Raw genomic sequence first — 21,562 nt, forward strand, 5'->3', positions numbered from 1 at the left:
GGACGGCACCCGGGAGGAGTTCCTTCTCCCCATCCCTTTCCTAACCAGGAAACATCCCACACATCCCAGGCCGGCTGCTGCTTGACATCGATCAACCGGAAACTTGACATCTGACCACGGCAACTATGGGAGAAAATGTGACCAGTCTCTTTCTTGTTTCTTTCTGTCACGTCTGTTCCGAACCCACGCCGGTCAATTGACGAACAGGTTCCCAAATCAACGGCACTGCAGAATTCCCCGTCAAACGGCGGGCGGGATTCGTCAACGAATTGATACGACGCTGCCACCGGTCAAACTACCCTACCTCACCTGCTTTGTACAGATACTCAACGGCAACCACCCCTTTTGTCTGCCCTGTCCCATTTGGTTCCAATTTACCCTTTCGACTCCCGGCTGGGCCCCTGCCCGTCTTGCTGATTCCACTTCTCAGTCATCAGTCCTCACACGGCCTCGGTCTCGGTCGACATTTCACTTCTGAACTGAGAGCTCATCATGACATTGTCGACGATGCCACTCTAGAACCGGTTTGCCGCGGGAGCTTGGGAGCGTAACAGCCATGCAGCTTAGCTTGGGAAAGCTTGGGACCCTGAGCGATCGTCGATGGCTCCGCGCCGGCGCATGGCCTTCGTCCGAACAGACTCTTCTAGCCGCCAGCCACTCCCAAGCTTAAAAAGCCCAAAGATTAAGGACAAGGAGAGACTTGGACGCAAAAGGCACGCAACGCGGACGGCAATCCCAGCCCATGGCGTCGGATCCCAAAGCATGGACCGCCGCTAGCTAATGAGGTGTCGTTGCAATACTGAGCGATTCAGCGCCCATCCCGGTTCCTGTTCCGTCCAAGGCCCACGCTCGGTGAACCAAGAGTTCCATCCTCCCAGTCTTGGGTTCGCTCTTCGCTGTTTCGTTCCATTCGTGTCTGGCTCTCTACCTCAGTACCTACCGTACCTACCGTACCTCTCTCTCTGTCTCCGGTAATCTGGCACTCTGGGTCCATACCTACTCCCTACCCATCACCCAATGCCGTCCGTCTTATTAAACTAGGATGTATCCCTCCTTGCCGTTCCCTTGGGTCCCTCTGGTGTTTTGACGAGAGTTTTCGATTGTTTTCCCCCTAACTTCTCGGCGTTCACAAACTCATCGCCGCAAACTCGTTGCAAACTTGTTTACCAGACAATCTGACCAAACCTCAATTTCCCGTACGTCACAGTAGTTGGCGAACGACCTCTCGGTATAAAACCGTCACCGTTTCTTTTGCATGCCAGCTGGCCCTGATTTGTGTCAGTCGAGACCGCGTCCGTGTCCTCGGGTCCCTCTGTGTCACAATCGTTCCGAGCGTCGTCGCAACCCTGTCTGTCACCTCTTTCCGCGAATCTGTCGCCCAACCCATTTCAAAGGATCGTGGGAATCGACCATTCTATAGTTCCGAGGCATTTGGAAGGTGTGTACAGGTGCCTTCTTACCATCTTCTTTCCCCTCATATCGAATGCATCTCCAAAGCAGCTTCTCAAATAGCTCTTTCCCTCATACCTATCTTCTTGCCCCGCAACTTCAACGTCTGGCGCATTCCTTCACGATGTACCTGCCTTAGTCCAATCTAGCTCGCTCTCAAGCTCGAGCACAGATGGCTAATGAAGGCGGAGTCTGCGATCAACGATGCTAGTGCTGCTGTATCTCAAGCGGGTGAACCGCCCCCTTTCCTGGCGTGTGCGATTCCATTGACCCATGCTGACTGGAAAAGCACAAAGTTCTCTCGACACCCGCAGAATACCAACGTCTCTGTCTTAACTACCATCGCAAAGATGAACAAGTTCAAGTTTAGCAACTGGCTGGGTACCAGCCCGTCACCCACCGCCGCAGAGGTTGAGCAGAAGAAGCAAAACCGACGATCATTCACCCCATTCATCACTCGATCTACCGCCAAACCTAGGGACGAGGTCCCCAATGGAGCGCCGATTTCCAAGCCCGCGCCTGTCGCCTCAGAAAAGCCTGCGCATACGCCGTCGAGGTTAACGGAGCTCGCAAAGAAGATTGCGTCCGAGACAGAGAAGCTGGAGAGGTACATGCAAGAAAACAATCTGCCAATGCCTACATTGGACCCCAACGGCCCCAGTGACTTTCCAAGACTTCCCGAGGACATCCAAAAGAGCCGTATGGAGATTATCTTTGCGACTAGAGAGCTCGAAGCATTGGCCCACGGCCCGAGAGAGGACGTCCGGTGGAAGACGTGGAGTGTGAGTAGAGAAGCCGGGAGAATACTAAGAGTCGCAAGCTGATTAGTTGGCAGTTTCAAGACAGTCTGAGTCTCCAGCTTGTCAACCACTTTGGCATCGGTAAGTGCAGAACTGCAGAGCCGGAAGGTTTCTCTACCGCACACTAGACTAACACTTCACAGCCAAGCTTGTACCCATCAACGGCACCATCACACTAGCAGAGCTTCAGACCAAGACTTCACTGGATCCCGTCAACCTTGCCCGCGTGCTGCGTCACGTCATGACCAACCGCATCTTCCGCGAACCGTCCCATGGAGTAATTGCGCACACCGCAGCATCTCGCCTCCTGGCCGAAGACCAAGCCCTTCAAGATTGGGTGGGCTACAACCTCGAGGACAACTTCCCGGCATCAGCGCACGTTTTGCAGGCTCTCAAAGCATACCCAGAAGCCACGTCCCTCACACGGACCGGCTTCAACTTTGCATTCGACACCGTAGACAAGGAACCAATGTTTGTCACCTTTGGCAAGGACCCTCCTCGCGCCAAGCGATTCGGCGGCGCCATGCTCAGCTTGACGGGCGGAGAGGGTTACGAGGTCAGGCATCTTGTCGACTCGTACGATTTCGAAGAGATTGACGCCAGGGGAGGGACCATGGTCGACATTGGCGGCAGCCATGGGTTCGTGTCGATTGACCTGGCCAAAAAATGGAAGAATATGAAGTTTGTGGTGCAGGACCTTCCCAAGACCGTGGATTCGGCGCCCAGCCCGTTGTGCGACGACGCTCAGGTTGCAGAGCGCGTTCAGCTCATGGCGCACGACTTTTTCAAGGAGCAGACCGTCAAGGATGCCGATGGTGAGTTTCTTTGTCTCGATCCTTTTCAGGATTCTGTTGTGGGAAACCCCAAGACTAATTGAACCGCACAAACAGTCTACTTCTTCCGCTGGATCATGCACAACTACTCGACGCCCTACGCAATCTCCATTCTCAAGAACCTCGTTCCCGCACTGAAACCCGGCGCCAGGGTAGTCATCAAGGACCACTGCCTGCGCGAGGCCGGACAAGAGACGCCATGGGACGAGCGCATCATCCGCAGCATGGACATGGTGATGCTGGCTGTGCTCAACGCGCAGGAGCGTAACGAGGACGAGTACCGCGAGCTCTTTCGGGCCGCGGACGAGCGGTTCGTGTTCAAGGGCGTCATGAGGCCGAGGGGTTGCAGGATGAGCATCATTGAAGCGGTGTGGGATCCCGAGTCGGAGAGCGAGGGCGAGGGCGAGGGTGGTAGGATTGAGGCGGACGCCCAGACGGACGCGGGGTCTGCTGATTCTGCTGTCGTTGTGGAGGTGAAGTAGCGGTTGCGTTTGCGATGAGATGCGATGCAGTGTCTCCCTTACCCCGGATCCGCGGGCCTCCTGTGTGCGATACCCAGTTAGTTTGTTAGATTGTTTCTTTAGATCTTCTGTTCTGTGACAGAGATCCCCGAGATGGAATCCCCGATGTGATCGATCTCGGGTATCTAATCATAATGCCTGCACAAACACAAACAAAAAGCAATATGCGAGATCTTTGTCTTCGCAGAAGTGTTTGTGTTGTATTGTGTTGTTTGTCAGATCGGACCCCACATCGTAGATCTGATTTGGTTGGCATGCCCCGCCACGTCTACCTACATGAGTTGTCTTTTGTGCTTCTTTGTCATCAATAAGTGTTGGCCTGCTGGCGAAATGGCATCGCGTCACATTTCGGCTTTCTCTCTTAGTCATACTGTGAAGATTGTAGGTTCGATCCCTACGTAGGTCGCCAATAATTCATTTTTGCATTTGTTGCACGTTGTCATGGGCAGTTTTTCTGGTGAGGATAGCAAGTTGGTCATGTTTGTTTCGATGTTGATATGCTCTAATCAAAGTTTTGGAGCAACATCCGATCTCGTTAAACTCAAATTAAATTAGATTCAAACCGAATTAATTTGGAGTTCGCCAGGTACCCTGGAGAACTAGACCACCACTACCGCCACCACCATTACTGCCTTACGCCTTCCAATACTTCTCCAACATCTCCCTCGCAGTCAAAGGCTTAATCTCAGGAAACAACTCATTCAAAGACCCCTTCCCACCCTCAACCTTCCCCAACCCAGTCGCCATCCACAGCTCAAAAATCGACAGGAACCACTGTAACCTCTCCTTGGGGAACTGCGCATACGACGCCTGGTGGCCAGGTAACTCTGAAACCTCGGACCTCTTCAACTTTTCCACGTCATCGTAGACCACATCAAAATTTACACCCCTGATTTCCTCGGCCAGTATAACGAATTCGTTAAAGGTCAGTTCATCGCCCACGATGCGGAGTTCGTGGTCCGCGGGCCAGGTGGGCAGGTCTAGTGCTGCGACGACGTAGCGCGCCACGTCAAAGGTGTAGGTGAAAGTCACGGGGGTGTTGCCGTCGCCTGGGATCGCGGCGGCGGCGTGGGCGATGTCGAGGACGAGGGTGCTGTGCGGGTGGTGCGATTTAAGGGTGGAAGGGGCAAAGTATTCTAGAAAGGTGCCGTTGTGGACGGCGGCGTATTCGAAGGAGGTGAGGGAGAGGGTGTGAAGGGAGGTGAAGTAGTGTTCTAGGGGCGGGAGGAGGGCGACGCCGCTGGGGGGGGTTTGTTAGTCTTCTTGATGCTCTCTCAGTTGTGGTATGAGGGAAATTATGTGGTGAGGCGAGACGTACTCTTCGGGATACCGCATTGCAAACGAGCTGGGGATGAACCGCTTCGTTGCGGATGAGAGGTCCGCTGCCTTGATGAGGTTCAGCTGCGATGTCGCGAGGGACGTGGCGGTGATGCCGAACGCGCTGATGACGGTGTGGATGTTGTGTTCCTCGAGGAACGTCTTGAGAGCGTCGACGTTGGCGTAGTCTACCTCGAACGTCGGCGCCAGAGGGTTTTCCTCTGGATTGGGAGCCTTGCGGTTGCGGGAGAGGATGAAGGCTTTGTGCTTTGTCTGGGTGGATAGGACTTCGATGAGGGTGCGGCCTACGGCGCCTGTGCCGCCTGCGATTGCGACGTTGACCATTGTTGCGAGGTTTGGTTGGATTTCCAAATGCGGGGAGGGGCTTGAGGGGCTGATGTGAGGTGTTTGAGGGAGTTGGTGATGTTGGACTTGTATCTCGAGAGAATGCCTCGATCTTCATACCGGTGGCATTATCGTGGCATGATTCGAATATGTAAATATGTGATCTACTCACGGTATTAACGGACGTAAAGCACGTTTAACAAAGTTTGCTGACATTTTCTCAGAAAATCATCGGTTATAGGCCGTGAAAGACACCCCGTTGGACGGAGTGACTCCATTTCCTCGGCGGCCGCGGACAGCTTTGGATACACGTACGCTCAGTCTCATGGGCGACGATGATGGGCGAGGCTTTCCTCCGGTTGGGTTCTTGCTGCGAGCCGAGTCCGGGTCCGATCTGACGGATTTGTGGAGTTTCTTGCTCCGCCGAAAACCTGCCTGTTCTGGATGCGGGCGGACGGCATGTGGGTGAGGTGGACTTGGGGCAGCCGGCTTGTCAGACTAAGATCCTAGAGATGGCGAGGCGCGTGTTCGATGAGATGACGATGATGGAGTTTTGGAGTTTTTGAAGAATATTGGAAGGCTTCCGGGACAGATAATGTTACGGAGTATGGTCAGTCACAGGCACGGTTCCTCATCATGATGAAACGCAATGGTTCATTTTCTCAGATATAAAGGCAGGCCCCCAGAACCAAAACCTAACCCTCACCGGCCAGGCTCTGGCTCCGAGAGCCCGCCGCAAACACGCAAACACCCCCTCTTCCCTTTCCCCTTCTCCTTTCCTCCCCTCCTCCCCCTCCAACAATGGTATCGCGCAGACACCTCCCGACGATACCTAGCCAACTTTGCAGTTGGTAGGCATCGCCGGTGGTGTCTAAAGGGAATAGGCCGAGGCCCAGGGCGGGAAGGCCATGGTGGCGGTGGTGGTGGTGTGTTGCCTCTCAAAGGCCAAGGCGCTCATTGACGGCGGTGGCGGCGATCTCCCAAAAGACTCTCTCCATCCGACCACCATCCTCCAAGTCCTCCGGGTCGAAGATCTCGTCGAGATAGAAGGGCTTGAGGAGGTATGGACCGTGGTCCTTGTCCGTGTTCCGATGGAAGATGATCCGAACCGTGAGAACGCCCTCGTCGTCCACGTACTCCGGCTCCTTGAGAGCCACCTCGTCCGAGCTGGTGTCGTCCGACTTGTCGTCCGACTCGCCATCCGAATCGGTCAACTCTGCATCAGACATCAGCTTGCGATACTCGATACGGAGGGTCTCTCTGGCCAGCTCAGAGCCGTCTTTACTGTCGTAGTCGACGAAGACGCGGTCAGTGTCGACATTGTAGTTGACGACGTAGCTGTTGCAATCGCTTTTCCATTCGTCCTCGACACCACGGAAGATTGCGATAATCTGATTGACGTTGGGGTATTTGAGCTCGTCCAACTTGATTGTGGCGACGGGCTCCTCGTCGAGTGCGTTGAATTGCTGAATCGGGTACTCATAATCGGTCCAGGCGCTAAAGTCTTCTATGACGATGCGTGCCATCTTGATTTGAATGTTGATGTTGTATCCAAGGTCTGGCGAGACGTATCCGGGAGCGAAGGCGGGGTCGGGAATGTCGGTCTTACAGCCCAGCGAAATCTCATCTGTGCGAGGGTTTATATAGACACAGTCAACATGAGGAATCAGTTGGACCGCCTCGGTAAAGAAGAGGTCGCACATGTCCTCCGGGCGCAAGACTGCTGGATCGTAGACGATCGGATCACCCGGGTTCTTGTCGATTCTGATGTAGGCGTGGAGAAAGGCCTGGAAAGACTCCTTGTTGACATGGGCAAAGGCAGGGTAGCCAGGGCGGCGCGCGTTTGCGTCCGCGTTCGGACCGATACCGACGAGCTGGCCTGAAGACTCGGCGACCATCTCCTAGATGACCGAACGAATTGCAAGCGGGAGGCGACGGAAGCTGGTAGGGCTGGGGGTGGTGTCGGACAAGGCGTCAGCCGAGGGGGAAGACATTATCTCGATGACGGCATCGGAAGCGTGGTCGGCGGCGGCAACGTTCGAGGAGCTGTCGACTGAGGGAGAGGACATGATCTCAATAATGGCGTCAGGAGTGTTGTCAGTGATGACGATGTCGGACGAGTTCTCATCCGAGGGAGAAGACATGACCGAGATGACAGCGTCTGTAAGGTTGTTGGCGGTGATCATGTTGGACACGTTGTCAGTCAAGGGAGAGGAGGTGATCTCAATGAAGGCCTCAGAGGAGTTGTCTGCAGGAACGACGTTGGGCGAGGGACCAGCCGCGGGGGAAGACACGGTTTCCATGATGGCGTCGACAGGCTGGTCAGCGGCAACGACGGTAGGCGAGTTTTCAATCGAGGGAGAGGACATAGTCTTAATGAAGGAGTCGAGGGGGTTGTCGGTAGGGGGATCGTTGGACGAAGGGGAGCTTTGATGAGCCATCGTCGGTTGTTTAGTAGAGTCTGATGATGAAAGCTCTTCGTTCTCCTGAGGTGTAGGAAGGGAGAGATTTTTTTGGGAAAGAAGGGAACCCATGAGTAGGTCTAAGTACATATTTCGTGGGATGTCATATGATCAGTGAGCTTGCTTAGTCGTTAAAGCCTTCGTCTGGTGTTGAGAGAGGTGCTTTAAAGCGGGAACTAATATCATCGTGAGTTTGGACGGACTGCTTTGTTGTGATCTGCTCTCGGCCGTGATGAGACGGTTACTTACTGATGAGGTTGGCGGGTGGGATGGCTTCTCGTCTGGCGTTCAGACGATTGCTTTCGGCCGGCTTCATACCTTCAGACGTGGAGGTGTTCAGACGAGTGACATCGATACTGCTTTCGGCCATACCTAGACAGAGTTGTCCTCGACTCAATCTCGCCCCTATTCAGACGAATGCTTCGTCTGAGAATAGCTTCAACCCAAGTTCTTGCCTGGTTTGAAGTTGTCAACTCTTGACTGGGCATTCATCTTCGCAACAATTCCTTTCAGTGCATTTCATATTCTTGTGAACTCGACAAAGAACTTCATCAGACAAACTTAGACGGGAGAACTATGTCAATCAGGTCAAGTACCAACAAGGAGAACGCAAACAAACCAGGGAACCCTCAAAGTCTTAGAGTTTTCAAGATTTCGCAATCTTTGTAAGCGCATTCCCTCTCTACCAATTTCTTGTGGTTTTTATAGATAAAGTAGGTAATTGATGCATCCAGCATCGGACGTCAATCATTGCAGAAAACCGGTGGAAGGGTGGCAATAGTGATCATGGGAGGCGGGGGAGCCGGTTGAAAGGCAAATTGCAATGCCACATCTAAAGCAAGTTAGTAAACGGGACGGATTTCCCGTCGGTCTCAAGTCGAATCGAGAACCTGAATCGACACTCGAAGACATTCAGGAGCCGGAGGAGAAGCAAAACCTACAAGCACGCGCTGGACGAGACTCTAATCATTCCCTGTGCAGAGAGGACTTCGAACTCTGCTCTGAAGTCTTGGACCACCGGACAGCTGAATATACTTAAGCTTCTCAGTTCAGCCATCGAAGGGGAAGTTGAGATCACTTGCGCTGATATACTACAACGAATGGGAGGATGAGGCGACCACAAGATCATTGGGGGGAAAGTCGAGTCATTACACAGACACATGTGAGTAACATATGTTTGCGTGACTATCAAGTCACGAATGACGCCGGGGTATCCATATCAGAATCGATTCAATCGAAAGAAGAACAGTTCTATAGACGCTGACCTTGGACATGCTCAGTAGAAGTAATGTGAAGGCTTATCCACCACAACGCTGACTTTAAAAGGCCCTTGTGTACACGCACGTCTCGCTTCCTAACCGACTGGAAGCGTCCGAGAAGGCGTTCTCAATACCATCCACCGGCTAATTTTCATCTAGGCGCCCCGAGATATAATCCAAAGCAATTTTCCAAGCGCGGTGCATCAAATGAAGTCCATCGACGTGGAACTAGTCGTCAGTGATCCAATCGAGATTGCTATCGCGCAAGATGTCGATGCGGATACAGCAACTCTCATTCGCGTCGACCCTGAAACAATCATGAGGGGTAAACTCGTTTGGCTGTATACCTCCAAAGTACTCGCTAGGTAGAATCGCGTCGCGATGACAGTAAAGCTTGTTGGTCGGCAAGATGTAGCGAAGATGAACTCCCGTACCACGCAGCGAGAGTGTTTTCAGACCTAGGTTTGTGGGTATTGGAATGCAAATCAGAGAAACCAGGTAGATGACCTCGAGGCATGGGAATTGGAGTTGGGGAAATGGAATGGGGCCTTGTGGGCTGAAAGAAGTGATAGCTTTGCCTCTGGAAAGTCTCTCGTTGAATATCCGCTGCAAAAAGCAGGTGTCGTGCAAACGTAGTTTTCGAAGTTGTTTCTTGATGTCATCCGGCAAGGTTGGGACCACAAGTGGGTGGCCCAAGCCGTCAACTTGTACAAGCCATTGAGGGTTGGCGAGCTGAAGTCGATAATTCCCCATTTTGTGAACGCTCGTACCGAGAATGAGGGTGTCAATATCAGGATTGAGGTAAACGTGGTCTTTGATGAGCCAATAGAAGGAGCTTCTGTTATGAGGCATGCCCGTAGCTTCGCTGATGAGCCGAATGTACATGCTCAAGAAGAATTTGCGGCTTTCTTGATGAACGGCGGACATGACGGGCAGACGGCTTCTTCGGGCAAGCCAGTCTAGCCTGGGACATATGGCCACGAGCCGGCCTTCGAGAGTCTTGCGCCATACCAGGTGTCTTATTTCCAATGGTAAAAGGCTGAAAAGGTCGAATTTGCCGGCTTCGGACATGACTGACGCCTCTGGGTCTCGTCTTGTGCTATGGTGCGTGATGGTATGGCGATAAAACGAATGATAATACGAGCAGAGTGGTATTTTGGGAAGAAATGTAGCACTGGAAGATGCTGACGACTTAGTTGATGAAGCAGAATGTGGGCACTACCCTGCTTTCTCGTTGCTCTTTTCAGCCATTCGCTTCTATTAGAGGTGCCTGACTACCTGTGGAGATGCTGCCTTCTCATATTCGTGGAGCTGTCTATCGCTGCTTCCGTGGATGCGAATGGCCACTTACCATTCGAGTCCTCGGCACTAGATACCTGTTCCTTTTTAAGTCTGTCGCCCTTTCTAACACGAGGGCACTTTGAATGAAAGGCCAATCGAGTAATGAGGATGAGCGACCAAAGACCAAATGAGCTTCCATTCGAGAGATCCGACTATTTAATGATGCCTTGGCTTCATTCTCATCGCGCGTCTATTTGATTGAAATGTGACGATGCGCTCCCGAATTTCCATAACCTGATCTCCATAACCTGATCTCCATAACTCTCAGATCCACAACTCCCAGAACGCCCGTGAAATTTCAATACTCATCTTTCGCAAAAAAACCTCATTCTAAAACCCAAAGAACTCCTTTATCTGCACCGGACAACTGCAGACGAACCGTATCAAGCACCAACATCGCGTCCCATCTTAGGACCAACGTTGACCCGCTTGCCGTACTTCCTTTTCTTCGGCTGAGGCTCCAATCCATCTTCATCGGCGTTGTTGGTGCCCCCTTCATCATAGGCCTCGCACTTTCGCGCAACTACGTTCTCCGCTTCCCTCTTCACAGCTTCACGGCGCTCCTTCGCCTTGATCGACGTGTTGTGTTTCCCTTCGTATTAAAAGCGGGCAAGGCTCCCGAAGCGTTGATCTGGGTCAATTATGCCTTTGTCACTTGGCCACTTGTATCTGCGTCGGATGCTAGACTCGGGAATTGAATGTTCAACAAGAAACTCGTTATCGAGCCACGGCATAACGTCTCCATGCAGATTGAGGTCCCGAAGCAAGGATTTTGGGTCCCAGAGGCGCTGAACTTCATGATCCCAAGCCAAGCCAGTGCTTTGGAATCTCAAGATCGTGATATTCTGAAATCCTCGTAGCTCGTACGTAGTGGCGATGCGGATGGCCTTCTCTCTGCTGTCGGTTGCCGAGAGGAACGGACTCAACTCTCGACAGCGCCAGCGAAGATGTTTGCGCAAGTGAAGGTGCAAGAATATTGGATCGGTTCCTCGGCCCAATCTGGCCTTGATTCCTCCGTGAGGTTGATCGCCATGAATCGTCCTCCATAGGTACTGTGGACGAGTCTCGGCATCAACAGTCGAAACACTTTGATCGATTGAAAGCAGCGCTGTGCCGTTGACGCAACCACTGTGACGAGAATGCTTCATGACGTCCAGAACTCTGGGAAAATGGTCCTTGAGAACTTGTACGTACTCTGGCAGTGCCGGAAGGACCCAGGGGACGTTGTTCGTAGTGTTTTTGGTCAGCCAAGCCTTGACTTTCGAAGATCCATTTTCTGCAATCTTCTCGATTTTGCGCTCGTAGCGAGCCACCAAAACTTCCTTGGCTGGAACATACTCCATTATCGGGGAGCAAGGGAGCTACTTGAAATTGTTGTATGTGGATTCCAAGTGAATGATTGCAATGCCGATGCTGCCAATGAGTGATGTATGACTGTGTAAATTTGCAGAAAGAGTAGCATCGAAAGATCGATGTATTTGGAAGAGATCTCTATGTCGAGAAGCTGAAGATGGCCTCCTCTTAAATAGAACCGTCGGTAAGAGGAAGGCGTCAAGTGGAATGAGAAAGGAGGAAGGAAGCCATTTGAAATGGCAGGAGGTGGAAATGAGAAAAAGCATGACCCTTCGATACGCTCCTTTTCCATCGTATTTACGTTCAAAACATTCGTTCTCACTTGCAGGAAAGACCATACCGGATTAGACCATGATGTTTCCTTCGTCGCTTTGGTGGCTTTGGTGACTTTGGTGACTTTGGTGACCTTAGTGACCTTGATGACATTTTTTCCTGGTGACTGTTGCGACTTTGGTGATCTTGGTGACCTTGGCGACAATTTTTCCTGGTGACCTTGGTGACTTTTTCCTGGATGCGGAATAGCGCATACCGACAAGCATATGAATGTTGCATCGACGAATGACCAATCGTGGTTCAGCATGATGATTCTTCTCCGAATATCAAGACGCGCCGTTATTTAATAGGGGTAAAGAGCTTTCACGCCCTAGTCACTATGTCGGGGTTCAGCTAAGTAGTAACAATTATTCGACTTCGTTCTCCTTTGGCGCTAATCATCCCTCGTGTGGATTGAAGCGTACCTAGACGTTTTTGATAGAGCAGGTCCTCTACTCGCCCTAGAAGACCGGTGATTTGAAAGGCAACGACTGAGACTGCCCTTATCCTCGAGGGATCGGCGGTGATACGAGTGATGAGTTTCGGTAATAGGGTCCTCATTATCAGCAGCAGAAACTCAAGGCGTATCTCACATGAGGTTCGGCAAAGAGAATATGATCGGATTAATCTTTGCAGAGCTGGTCTTGGGGGCTTGGGTCGTCTCACACCTCAAGAGTTCACAAAAGTTGGTCAATGGAGACTATTTGATTCACTTCTGAGCCTTGTATTTCTCATGTCCCATGATATGAACCTAACACTCGAGATATCTAGGCAAATGCCGAACGGCTCTCATCCCAGTCAGGTCTCAAGGACTTGCTGTCGAAGCTCATATCGAAACTAGAAGTGTGAACATAATCCGCCTGCCACTCAACATTCAGCGCAACACCCTCCGCAGCCTGACTCCAAACCGTGACAGCAATGGTGTTGTCTCCGTTGTAGTTGAGAATACCAGTCGGGACAGGGAACTGAACCTGGTTGCCGATGTACGGGTTGAAGCGACCATACTGGTATCCGTTGACGAACAGAAGGGCGCGAAGGCGGTTAGTCTGGTCAGCTGCCGCCGTGAGGCGGAACGAGATGGAGACATCGAGGCCAGCGGGGACATCGAGAGGTACAACAGTGCGGAAGATGCGGATGCCGGCGTCGGGAACGGAAAGAGATCCGTTGGCAGCGTCGAAGGACTCCCAGTCTGCGTCGGGGTAGCCGGGGAGATGGGCTCCGACACGCTCGGCGTAGAGACCACCTTCGTTGATGGGACCGCGAACGGGGTCGATGAGGTCGTTGCGGCCAGCGGTGCCGGCAATCTTCCACTCAGAGAACTTGTAGTTCGCGGCGTCGGGGCCGAGGAGGGTCGCGTTAGTGATACCACGGGGCGCGAGGGCTGCCTCACGCAGGTCGTGGCCCGAGTTATCCATGATAACGACCAGGACATTGTCGCCGGTCTTGGAGAGGGTGGCGTTCGCAAAGGAAAACTCGCTGGCGTCGGCTCCCAGGTAGGATAGGCCGAGGTAGGAGCCGACGTACTCGGAGTTGAGCCAGACGGAGTAGCCGAAGGCCAGGCCGCCGGTGACGTTGAGGAAAACGCCGGTCGGGGCGGACTCGGAGGTCGGGAAGGTTGCACGGTAGATGTGGTTTCCGACGTGGATGTCGTACTCGTCTACGTAGAGGATGGGGTTGTTGGAGGCGGGCTTGACGGTGTTGGAGGTGTTCACCTTGTTGGCGGCTGGATCCTTGTTAGATTGCTTTCCCCCGAAGTTACAAACAAGATATATTAAACATCACTTACCAACCCAGCTGTCAGATGTAGCTTCGTAATCGGTGGCGATTTCAGGCAAGCTGTCGTGAACCTTCCAGGGGCCAAGTGCGGGGACCTCAAACTTGGCAGGGCCCTCGATCTTGGCGGTGAAGACGTTGCCTTCTCTCGAGAGGAGCTCAAGCTTCTTGCCGTTCCAGGTGATGCCGCAGATTGACTCAGAGGCAAAGACGGTGATGGTTGTCTCCTGATCGGCATCTCCAGAGAGCGCCAAGCTGCGGCCGGTCTCGTTGAAGGCGGCGTGACGGACGAGGTAAGGGCCCTGAACGAAGACTACACGAATTTGTCAGTGAACTGGTATACAATGTGTCAATGAACGAACTCACCAGTCTTGTTGGCAGGTGCAAAGGGGTCGTTGTCAAGCACAGGAACCCAGAAGAGGTACGCGGCGGTGCGGTCGAGAAGAACGACGCGGGATCCATCTTCAAGATCAACGAGCGTGATGCCCTTCTTCTGCGTGTATGCAATGGTGACGTTGCTCTCGCCGGGGTAGACGTTGAAGTCGCCGACGTTGCCGTCACCAACAAGCTTGGCAGAGTTGACACCAGTGACTGTGAACTCGCCAGCCTCGCCCTCGGGAAGCCAAAGAGCAATGACCTCTTGACCGTCGAGAATGGTGTAGCTGAGTACCTCGGCGGTGGAGTAGACGAGCGTCTTCTCGCCAAAGGTGAAATCGGTGACGAGGATCTTGGCCTGGTGGCCGTTGATGGCGATCGAACTGCCGTGCTGGGGGATGGTGACTTGAGCCCAGTTAGTATTTGATCCGCGGAAGTTGATGTTAGGTACAAGGAAGACTCACGGGCACCCTGGGAGGTGTTGACGGAGAGCTTGAAAGCCTCGTTGGTGTTGGAAGGGGAGTAGGCGTGACGAGCAACGTAGAAAGCTGCGTTGTTGTCGACATTGCGGAGCTCGGACACGGTGATGGCTGAGTTGGTGGTGTAGCCGGTACCCTGGAACAGATCAGCATCTCGGATTCCTGGGATCGCTGCTTCACTTACGTTTCCAACTCTCTCAGTCTTTGTCAGATCCTTGGCCACTGCCTAAATGTTAGAAACCATCTTGCCTCCCGCAAGTGCGAATACTCTACGAACCTCTAGTGAAGAGAGTTAACAGCTTCGTCTCATGGAACTTGCTGCCAATGATTCTGTTCTCAGAAACTGGGGAAGAGTAGTCGTAACTCGAAGCTAGTCCGCCCAATTAGCACAAGTCGATCTCATGTAGGCCGTAGGTTAGCGGTATGGACTTACCAACGACGGGACAAGCGAGCCAACCCCAGTTGGTTCCGCCAAACATCATGTAGAGGGAGATTGCGGTAACTCTCTGGTAGATGAGATCGCGGTAGAAGATGTTGGCAAAGTCGGCACCAATGTCGCTGGGGCATCCACCCTCGGGTCCACCCCAAGGATTGTAGGAACCGCCCTGGAACTCTGGGAGAAAATTGGGTTGCGATCTGCAAAAGTGTTAGACTTCTGCTTTGAGGGTATCAAGACTCGGAATACTTACGGTGATTGAACTGTGAAGTAGCTGGAGGAAATTTGTTAGTTTTGACACACACGAAGACATTCAAGCAATAAGGCATTCTCACGAGTAGTAGTCTTGAGTCAGCTGCAGGTGGAATGATTAGCAAGAGAACAGCAGTTCCGGTGAATCTGGGTTGCTCACGTAGGGGATGTAGGCTCCGTTTGTACCAGTGCACTCGCTCAAGTTGCAACTCCAGCATGAAGGGTAGCTGTCGACACCGACGACATCGACGTTTCCAGTAGCATTGGAAAAGTCTTTGGACCAAGAAAAGCCGCGCTGAGTAGGGTCAGAAGATGAAAGAATGCGGTTCCCTAGATAGAGTTTCTTACCATGTTTGGGGCGTTGTGGGAGAGAGGCACGTCAATTCCGTTCTCCCGGGCGCTGTCCTGGAGAAGCTGCATGTAGTTGGCGACAGGCGGGTTCAGGGTTCTCTTCGCAATGTCCTTCCACTGCCCGTTGAGCTCGTTTTCGATCTATGTTTCCGCTTAGCACATGCTCTCTCGTGAGTCCTTGGGAATCATCGCGTACCTGGAACATGATGACGTTTCCGCCGTTGGTGATCAGATGGGGCTTGATAACCTTGGAAATCTCCGACCAGAAGGGAGTCCATGCCGCAGTGTACCTCTCGTCGTCGTTTCTCAGATCGCCGTAGGCGCCAGTGGTGGCCCAGAGAGGGAAGCCGCCGGCGTTGGTCTCGGCGTTGACGTAGGGTCCAGGTCTGATGATGAGGTAAATGCCGAGTTCCTTTGCGACGGTCATGATGGAGGTGAAGTTGTGGGCGCCGGTCTCAAAGTCCAAGACACCGGGCGTGGGGTTGTGGTAGCCCCAGTGGTTGTAGATGGAGAAAGCATTGAAGCTGTCATCTGCATGTTAGCCACGAGAAAACTCATTTACTCTAGAGATTCTATCTTACCCAGCCGCCTTGACCTTTTCGAGGAGATCTCGCCAAAGTTCGGGACTTAAGAATATGTCAGTAAGCTCAGCACGACGCAAATTAAATCGAGTTGGATCACGAACACAGGAATACGCCAGTAGTGGAACTGTGATTGTTAGCGCGAGGGTCTCAACATGCGAAACCGGGAGGGAGTTCGTTGCCATACCTCGCCAGAGAAGACGAAGAGCCTCTCTCCGTTCACAATGTAGCTGTGGTGATCCCTGCGTGGAGCTCAGTCAGTATCAAAGCCACGATTCCACTTGTCAAAGAAGCAAGGAAACCTACCATTGAACGACCTCATTGAGACCATTGTCGTGAATCGGCCAGTCAACATCTTGAGCCAAAACACTCTGCGATCCGCAAAGCGACGCGGCAAGCCAAAGAAGGCCGCCGGCTTTCAGACCAAACCTCATCGTGGCGTTTCTTTTTTGACTATTGCTGAAACTTGACAGATGCAACACGATAGCCGAAAAAACAAGTGAAAGAGCCAACAGCCAATTGAAGAAACCGCGCGCGCAAGGAAGCCATCGCGTCTCTTCTTTAAAGGCATCCTACCCTACCTTGCTTGCCCACCGGCCCCCCCGGTCCCATCCGGTGTGCACCCCGGCACAGCGTAGCATCCGGACAAACGTGCTCGGTGTTGATCGAACCGACAACTGCGGGGAATCATGAGGGGGAACCGGGGGCAAAGACTGGAGAAGATGATTTTGACGATCCAACACCCCGGCCCGCAACCCCCGCGATTCCTGTAGCCGCAGCAATCACTGACCCAAGGCACCTTGGATTGTGAGCCTGATGTCATTCATCGCTTGGAGACTTTGCAGTAGCGTCTCTGAATTTTCGATGAGCCAATTTTAAGCGATCTTTTCACCGACGGGCATGGCTCCCGTTGTGAGCTGGGCTGGATGACTGGTTCGTCTAGCGTGCTCTCGTGAAAGTGCTGTGCCTTGGCAGCCAACACGGCCGGATATTACGTCGCAACATCATGGGCCGATGGCCACTTTTTATGTCAATTCGGTAGGATCCGATCATCCGAGGCATAGGTAGTATAGAAGCAAAACATGCTTAAAGTTGTCTTGGTGACATCAAAAACTGACCGATCTTTCAATGAGGAGTAGGTCTACTCCATATAATGAACGTCTGAATTTCTGAAGTTTGTTGGGTTACAATTCGGGCTGATCTGCCTTGCGCAACATGCCGGACGAACACTCATCCATGATTCAGTTCGTGTTTGTTTTGAGCAAGACAATACATTTGACTTTGGCTGATTCCGGTGGGATTCATTTGCCCATGAGTTGTCCACTGCGTGTTGGTCCGGACGGTTCATGCAGTCATCTCGCATTACTCCAATGCATTAGTGGCACAATAGCCCACAGAGTCTTGGGTCGGCCGACACTGCATTCCTCTAGTCTCCAAACAACATCACGCAACAACCCCTCATCTTTGGAGATCTCGTGCGGAGATTTGGGGTGGTCTTGTCTCCATCTACAGGAAGTAGTGTCCGAGTTGCCGACTTGGAGCAGCCTTAGTTTCCTTGAATTCAAATACTCTAAACATTTAATAGCATACATAATCAAGCGGATTATTCGTTCTACGAAAGATTGCGGTTGCAATTGAGTACCTATGGGAGTTGCAGCAAAGCTTGTTCAATCTCTAAGGCTCACCTCATCGTAGCCACTCTGTTCACACCATCCACTTTCCCTATCCTTACTCCAAGTTCGACAAGAAGAGAAGAGGAACTCTAGCACACAGGAGTTGTTGCAACTGCATACACAGTCCTGCACCCAATCTTGTTACAAACATCAGCCTCCTCACACTCAAAGTCGACGGATATAGTTGATAGAGCAGGGCAGCCGCAGGATCTCGTAATAGACGAGGTAGTGGTGCATTGAGCAACGAAGCAGCTCTTGCAAATGGTACCAGTAGAGGTGATCTTGGGACAGCTGAGAGATGAGCAGGGCGCTGTGGCCGTCTTCGTGATGATCTGAGTGACGAGTGCGGTGGTGGTTGAGACTTCTCGCAGCGTCGTCGGGCTCGTCACGACAGCAGTCGCCGTCGTAGTGGCGGTCGTAGTGGTTTCCCGAATCTCTGTCGTTGTGACGGTGACGGTCCTGGCTCGGTCTATCTTTGATGGAGTCAGCGTGATGACTTGGCCAGAAGCTCCCCTGAGTCGATCAGTCAGTAGCGCCCTCGACATATGGTGCAAACGGGTTCTGACCAAGTTGCCCAGCTCAGGATTATGCTGAAGAGACGAAGCGACTGCATCTTTCGCACCTAGCTATTCTGTCAAGGAATACGGGAAAGATGTCAGCACTGTGAGTGGGAGAAGTTCAGCGCAGGCTATGCGATGGGCTTCCGGGTCTCGAGAAGACCATGGCGGCAGACCGGTCTGGCTTGAAGGCTTCGTCTTTCTTATAGTAATGAGTCTCTCTCGAGAGCCGGGCGGAAGCGTTACAAACATACTTCCTTCCGACCTACACCATGTTAGATTAGGTGTACAAGGGGTTCACCATTCTCATCCGGCTGTAGACCAATCGAACATACAACGCAACCTTGACCGACTTGAGCCGCGAGCTGAGCTGAAAAACGGCAGCCTATAGGATAGAACGACTGAAATTAAGCCCGTAGCCGAGTGTGAGTCTGCTTCCAGCCGATACTGCTGCATGGCGGCTGAAGCTGGTAGTACTCTCACGAGGGCGGATGCAACGGCACAGATCCAATCAGAGCTGTCGTTCGAAACCAAACCTGCCGCATCGGGCAACTCGGAAGCAAGGGGCGGTGCGTGCAGATCGCCTCATCAAACCCCCTTCTCCTACGTTGGGCTCTGTTAGTAAGCCCCATCAGATGAATTGCTGTGCCATCCCAACTATGATTTGTACGAGCATACAAACATTCCTTTACACGCTCAAAATGGCTACTTCATCTCTATTTTCTCTTACCGTACGGCAAATGTGAGCTTGAAGCTGTGTAGTAATGGCGCGGTAATTAGAAGAGCAGTCCACGGACTTTCACCGCAGAGTACTTCGAATTAGAGGAATACAACTATAATTCGATTGCTACTTGTGGTATATAAATGGCTGATTCAAATACGGCCGGCACTTGGCCTGCCTAGCACCTCCAGGAGGTGATCTGGTTCTCGTACTCAACGGTACGAGGATCGTCGGGGAGAGCGACGGCCAGGTTGTAGTTGTAAGAAGAGGTGAGACCGCGGTCATCACCCTTGTTGTTGCAGCCCTTGTACCTTTGATGCATTGTTAGTTTACCTGATATGACAAGTCAAACCCATTCATGGTAAGGCACTTACTTGTAGAACTGGCACTTGCCGCCGGTGTTGGTGGAGAGGGAAGAGACCTGGTCGTTGAAGCGGTCGCTGATCACGGTGGAGTTGGCGGCCTGGAAGTTGAAGTAGGAGACTTTACATACGAGTCAGCATTTCGTTCATCTCATAAAAAGCGTAGAGTCAAGCACTTACCACAGTCGCCGGGGCTGGCACCGAAGACGAGGCAGTCACCGCGGAAACCCTGCTTCTGTCAGTATTACTTCACGACCAGTCCAGTCATATCTCTCCAAGCTTACGGCATCGGTGCACTGAAGCACAAAGATGGTCTCGGGGTTGGTCTCGTTGCGGTTGGGGTCGGGCTCGCCGTCCTGGCGGGTCTGGAGCTGCTTCGGGGCCAGGACCTCGGTGTTGAGGAACTTCTCGTAGGCGGCGGAGTTGACAATGTCGTTGCCGATCTTGATGTTGAGGTCGGAGCCGGTGTTGCGCTGCACAAGGGGCTTGCTGACGACGGCAGCGGTGGCCGCGGTGGCCGCGAGAACGAGGGTGGTGAAGCTCTTCATCTTGATGGAGTTTGGTGTTGTTGGAAGCGAACGTGTGTAGTTTGTTGAAAGGAATGGACTTGTTAGAGCGATCGACGACTTGCGTTGGCTACAAAGGATTCTATCTCATCACTCTGGGAGGCCGATGTGAAGTGAACCGGCTTATTTATCTTCATATACAACATGGCCGGATGGCCCGCAGTAGCCAAGAGACAAAGTTTCGATCATAATAACCGCATACAACCTCATCCCAGCCCGCCCCGCGAGCGCCGATGCACTCGGATTCGGTGATGATTGCCTGTGGGTCTATACCGGCTCGCCCAATGCTCATCTATTCTCGTGGCACAAACGGCCGCCGGAGGCATTGGTAGGAAAATAGGGAGAGTTTTTTGTTGGCCCGAGTGTTCCGTCACGGCCTCCGTTGACGATTTAGACTTCGGAGAGTTAATATCGAGACGGGGCTCATCACCACCGCCAACTGCCGACATCCATGACAAGGTTTTGAGTTGCAAAATGAAAAGAGTGGAAACTTCAAGGTCACAAAGGGGATGAACAGTCTGGGGCGAACCCGTTCGACGCCTGAGTGGACTTTTTACTCCGTTCATCTTACACAGTAGAGTGGGTTATATGTGCTGGCTCTGTGGTTTGTTTATCTGAATTAGGTTTTCGTCTGAACTAAGGCAACTGACTCGAAGATCGGACGGTTTAATAAGGATTCTCCCGCAACGTGAACCTAGAAAGGGGCCGGCCTGCGAGGATGTTCCGCACACGATTCTTGGGCTTGGCTTTGCTCGGTTGGCGACTTTTTGCCCCATTCACACCTTTTCCATCTTTACTAGGAAGGAAAAGAATGCCTCAAATCGCCGGGAGAGAAAGAAAGTAGCGTCCGTGGATCTTGATGGATACTAAGGAAAGTCTCCTAGGTTGGTGATCGTGGATCATACTGCATGCACTAGCCTAACAGGAGGAGTATCAATCAGATAGACGTTCCAAGCACATGTCCCCTTGGCTCCACGACTACAGTCCAACTGCCAATCTGGGCAGTGACCCTCGATCCGGCATGGATCTACTGCTCCGATAGCCTCTCGTATTCAATGATCTTTTGTGTTCCGGGGAATGCCCACCGGCAGCTTCCATCATTTGCCGGCCTTGACGTAAATAGCGGAAAAGTTGCCCAAACACGTCCCCGACGGTCCAACCACCGTTCAAGCACTTCTTGGCAACTCGGGAGTCGTGGGACTAGAGTCTATCAATAGCACACTGGTCACTCGGAGAATCTAAACTTGCAGTCGTCCTTTACACGTTTATATCCATGTTTTATCAGTAATCGGGAATATCTTTGGTTGTTGAGATCCTGGTCGCTCATTAAACAAAGACCTTGATGGTTGGGCTATTGTATCACTGCGCGGGGCGCTCTGCGATGTAAAGACAAGTCTCCGTATGCCGTCTTCAGCCTTTCGAAGTTGGCTCCCGTACCCATCAT

General features: G+C 52.4%; 7 protein-coding genes and 1 non-coding gene across 8 annotated transcripts; 2 read left to right on the forward strand and 6 right to left on the reverse strand.

Moving 5' to 3' along the window:
• Positions 1 to 1,352: 1,352 nt before the first annotated feature.
• Positions 1,353 to 3,897, forward strand: BDP55DRAFT_598447 (O-methyltransferase). The gene is made up of 5 exons (XM_060571021.1): positions 1,353 to 1,680; positions 1,746 to 2,231; positions 2,285 to 2,330; positions 2,393 to 3,064; positions 3,140 to 3,897. Exons 1-5 carry the CDS (start codon positions 1,654 to 1,656, stop codon positions 3,562 to 3,564), a joined length of 1,656 nt encoding a protein of 551 aa, XP_060437269.1. The 5' UTR covers positions 1,353 to 1,653; the 3' UTR covers positions 3,565 to 3,897.
• A 22-nt stretch (positions 3,898 to 3,919) lies between these two features.
• BDP55DRAFT_t9 lies at positions 3,920 to 4,009 on the forward strand. The gene has a single exon. It is a non-coding gene; the product is annotated as a tRNA-Arg (tRNA).
• A 227-nt stretch (positions 4,010 to 4,236) lies between these two features.
• Positions 4,237 to 5,265, reverse strand: BDP55DRAFT_539025 (nmrA-like family protein; the record flags this gene model as incomplete). Its single annotated transcript, XM_060567998.1, has 2 exons — positions 4,237 to 4,843; positions 4,922 to 5,265. 2 exons carry the CDS (start codon positions 5,263 to 5,265, stop codon positions 4,237 to 4,239), a joined length of 951 nt encoding a protein of 316 aa, XP_060437270.1.
• A 938-nt stretch (positions 5,266 to 6,203) lies between these two features.
• Positions 6,204 to 8,097, reverse strand: BDP55DRAFT_709800 (uncharacterized protein; the record flags this gene model as incomplete). Its single annotated transcript, XM_060578140.1, has 3 exons — positions 6,204 to 7,144; positions 7,181 to 7,807; positions 7,977 to 8,097. 3 exons carry the CDS (start codon positions 8,095 to 8,097, stop codon positions 6,204 to 6,206), a joined length of 1,689 nt encoding a protein of 562 aa, XP_060437271.1.
• A 1,117-nt stretch (positions 8,098 to 9,214) lies between these two features.
• BDP55DRAFT_625727 (uncharacterized protein) lies at positions 9,215 to 10,057 on the reverse strand (the record flags this gene model as incomplete). Its single annotated transcript, XM_060571521.1, has 1 exon — positions 9,215 to 10,057. One exon carries the CDS (start codon positions 10,055 to 10,057, stop codon positions 9,215 to 9,217), a length of 843 nt encoding a protein of 280 aa, XP_060437272.1.
• A 323-nt stretch (positions 10,058 to 10,380) lies between these two features.
• BDP55DRAFT_598451 (uncharacterized protein) lies at positions 10,381 to 11,670 on the reverse strand (the record flags this gene model as incomplete). The annotated part of the gene is made up of 2 exons (XM_060571022.1): positions 10,381 to 10,919; positions 10,983 to 11,670. The coding sequence occupies 2 exons, from the start codon at positions 11,668 to 11,670 to the stop codon at positions 10,711 to 10,713; spliced, it is 897 nt and encodes a 298-aa protein (XP_060437273.1). The 3' UTR covers positions 10,381 to 10,710.
• A 742-nt stretch (positions 11,671 to 12,412) lies between these two features.
• On the reverse strand, positions 12,413 to 16,673 carry BDP55DRAFT_598453 (family 35 glycosyl hydrolase; the record flags this gene model as incomplete). Its single annotated transcript, XM_060571023.1, has 15 exons — positions 12,413 to 13,715; positions 13,779 to 14,078; positions 14,132 to 14,545; positions 14,605 to 14,755; positions 14,804 to 14,841; positions 14,897 to 14,989; positions 15,053 to 15,255; positions 15,391 to 15,410; positions 15,468 to 15,602; positions 15,656 to 15,799; positions 15,855 to 16,182; positions 16,240 to 16,284; positions 16,344 to 16,366; positions 16,427 to 16,481; positions 16,546 to 16,673. The coding sequence occupies 15 exons, from the start codon at positions 16,671 to 16,673 to the stop codon at positions 12,760 to 12,762; spliced, it is 3,033 nt and encodes a 1,010-aa protein (XP_060437274.1). The 3' UTR covers positions 12,413 to 12,759.
• Positions 16,674 to 19,069: 2,396 nt separating this feature from the next.
• Positions 19,070 to 20,211, reverse strand: BDP55DRAFT_23086 (uncharacterized protein). Its single transcript, XM_060566150.1, has 4 exons — positions 19,837 to 20,211; positions 19,733 to 19,781; positions 19,565 to 19,673; positions 19,070 to 19,501 (listed from the first exon to the last, which is right to left on the reverse strand). Exons 1-4 carry the CDS (start codon positions 20,098 to 20,100, stop codon positions 19,369 to 19,371), a joined length of 555 nt encoding a protein of 184 aa, XP_060437275.1. The 5' UTR covers positions 20,101 to 20,211; the 3' UTR covers positions 19,070 to 19,368.
• Between the last annotated feature and the right edge of the window lie 1,351 nt (positions 20,212 to 21,562).

This window comes from Colletotrichum godetiae (genome assembly GCF_030913485.1).
Source record: "Colletotrichum godetiae strain CBS 193.32 chromosome Unknown BDP55scaffold_1, whole genome shotgun sequence".
Taxonomy (NCBI): Eukaryota; Fungi; Ascomycota; class Sordariomycetes; order Glomerellales; family Glomerellaceae; genus Colletotrichum; species Colletotrichum godetiae.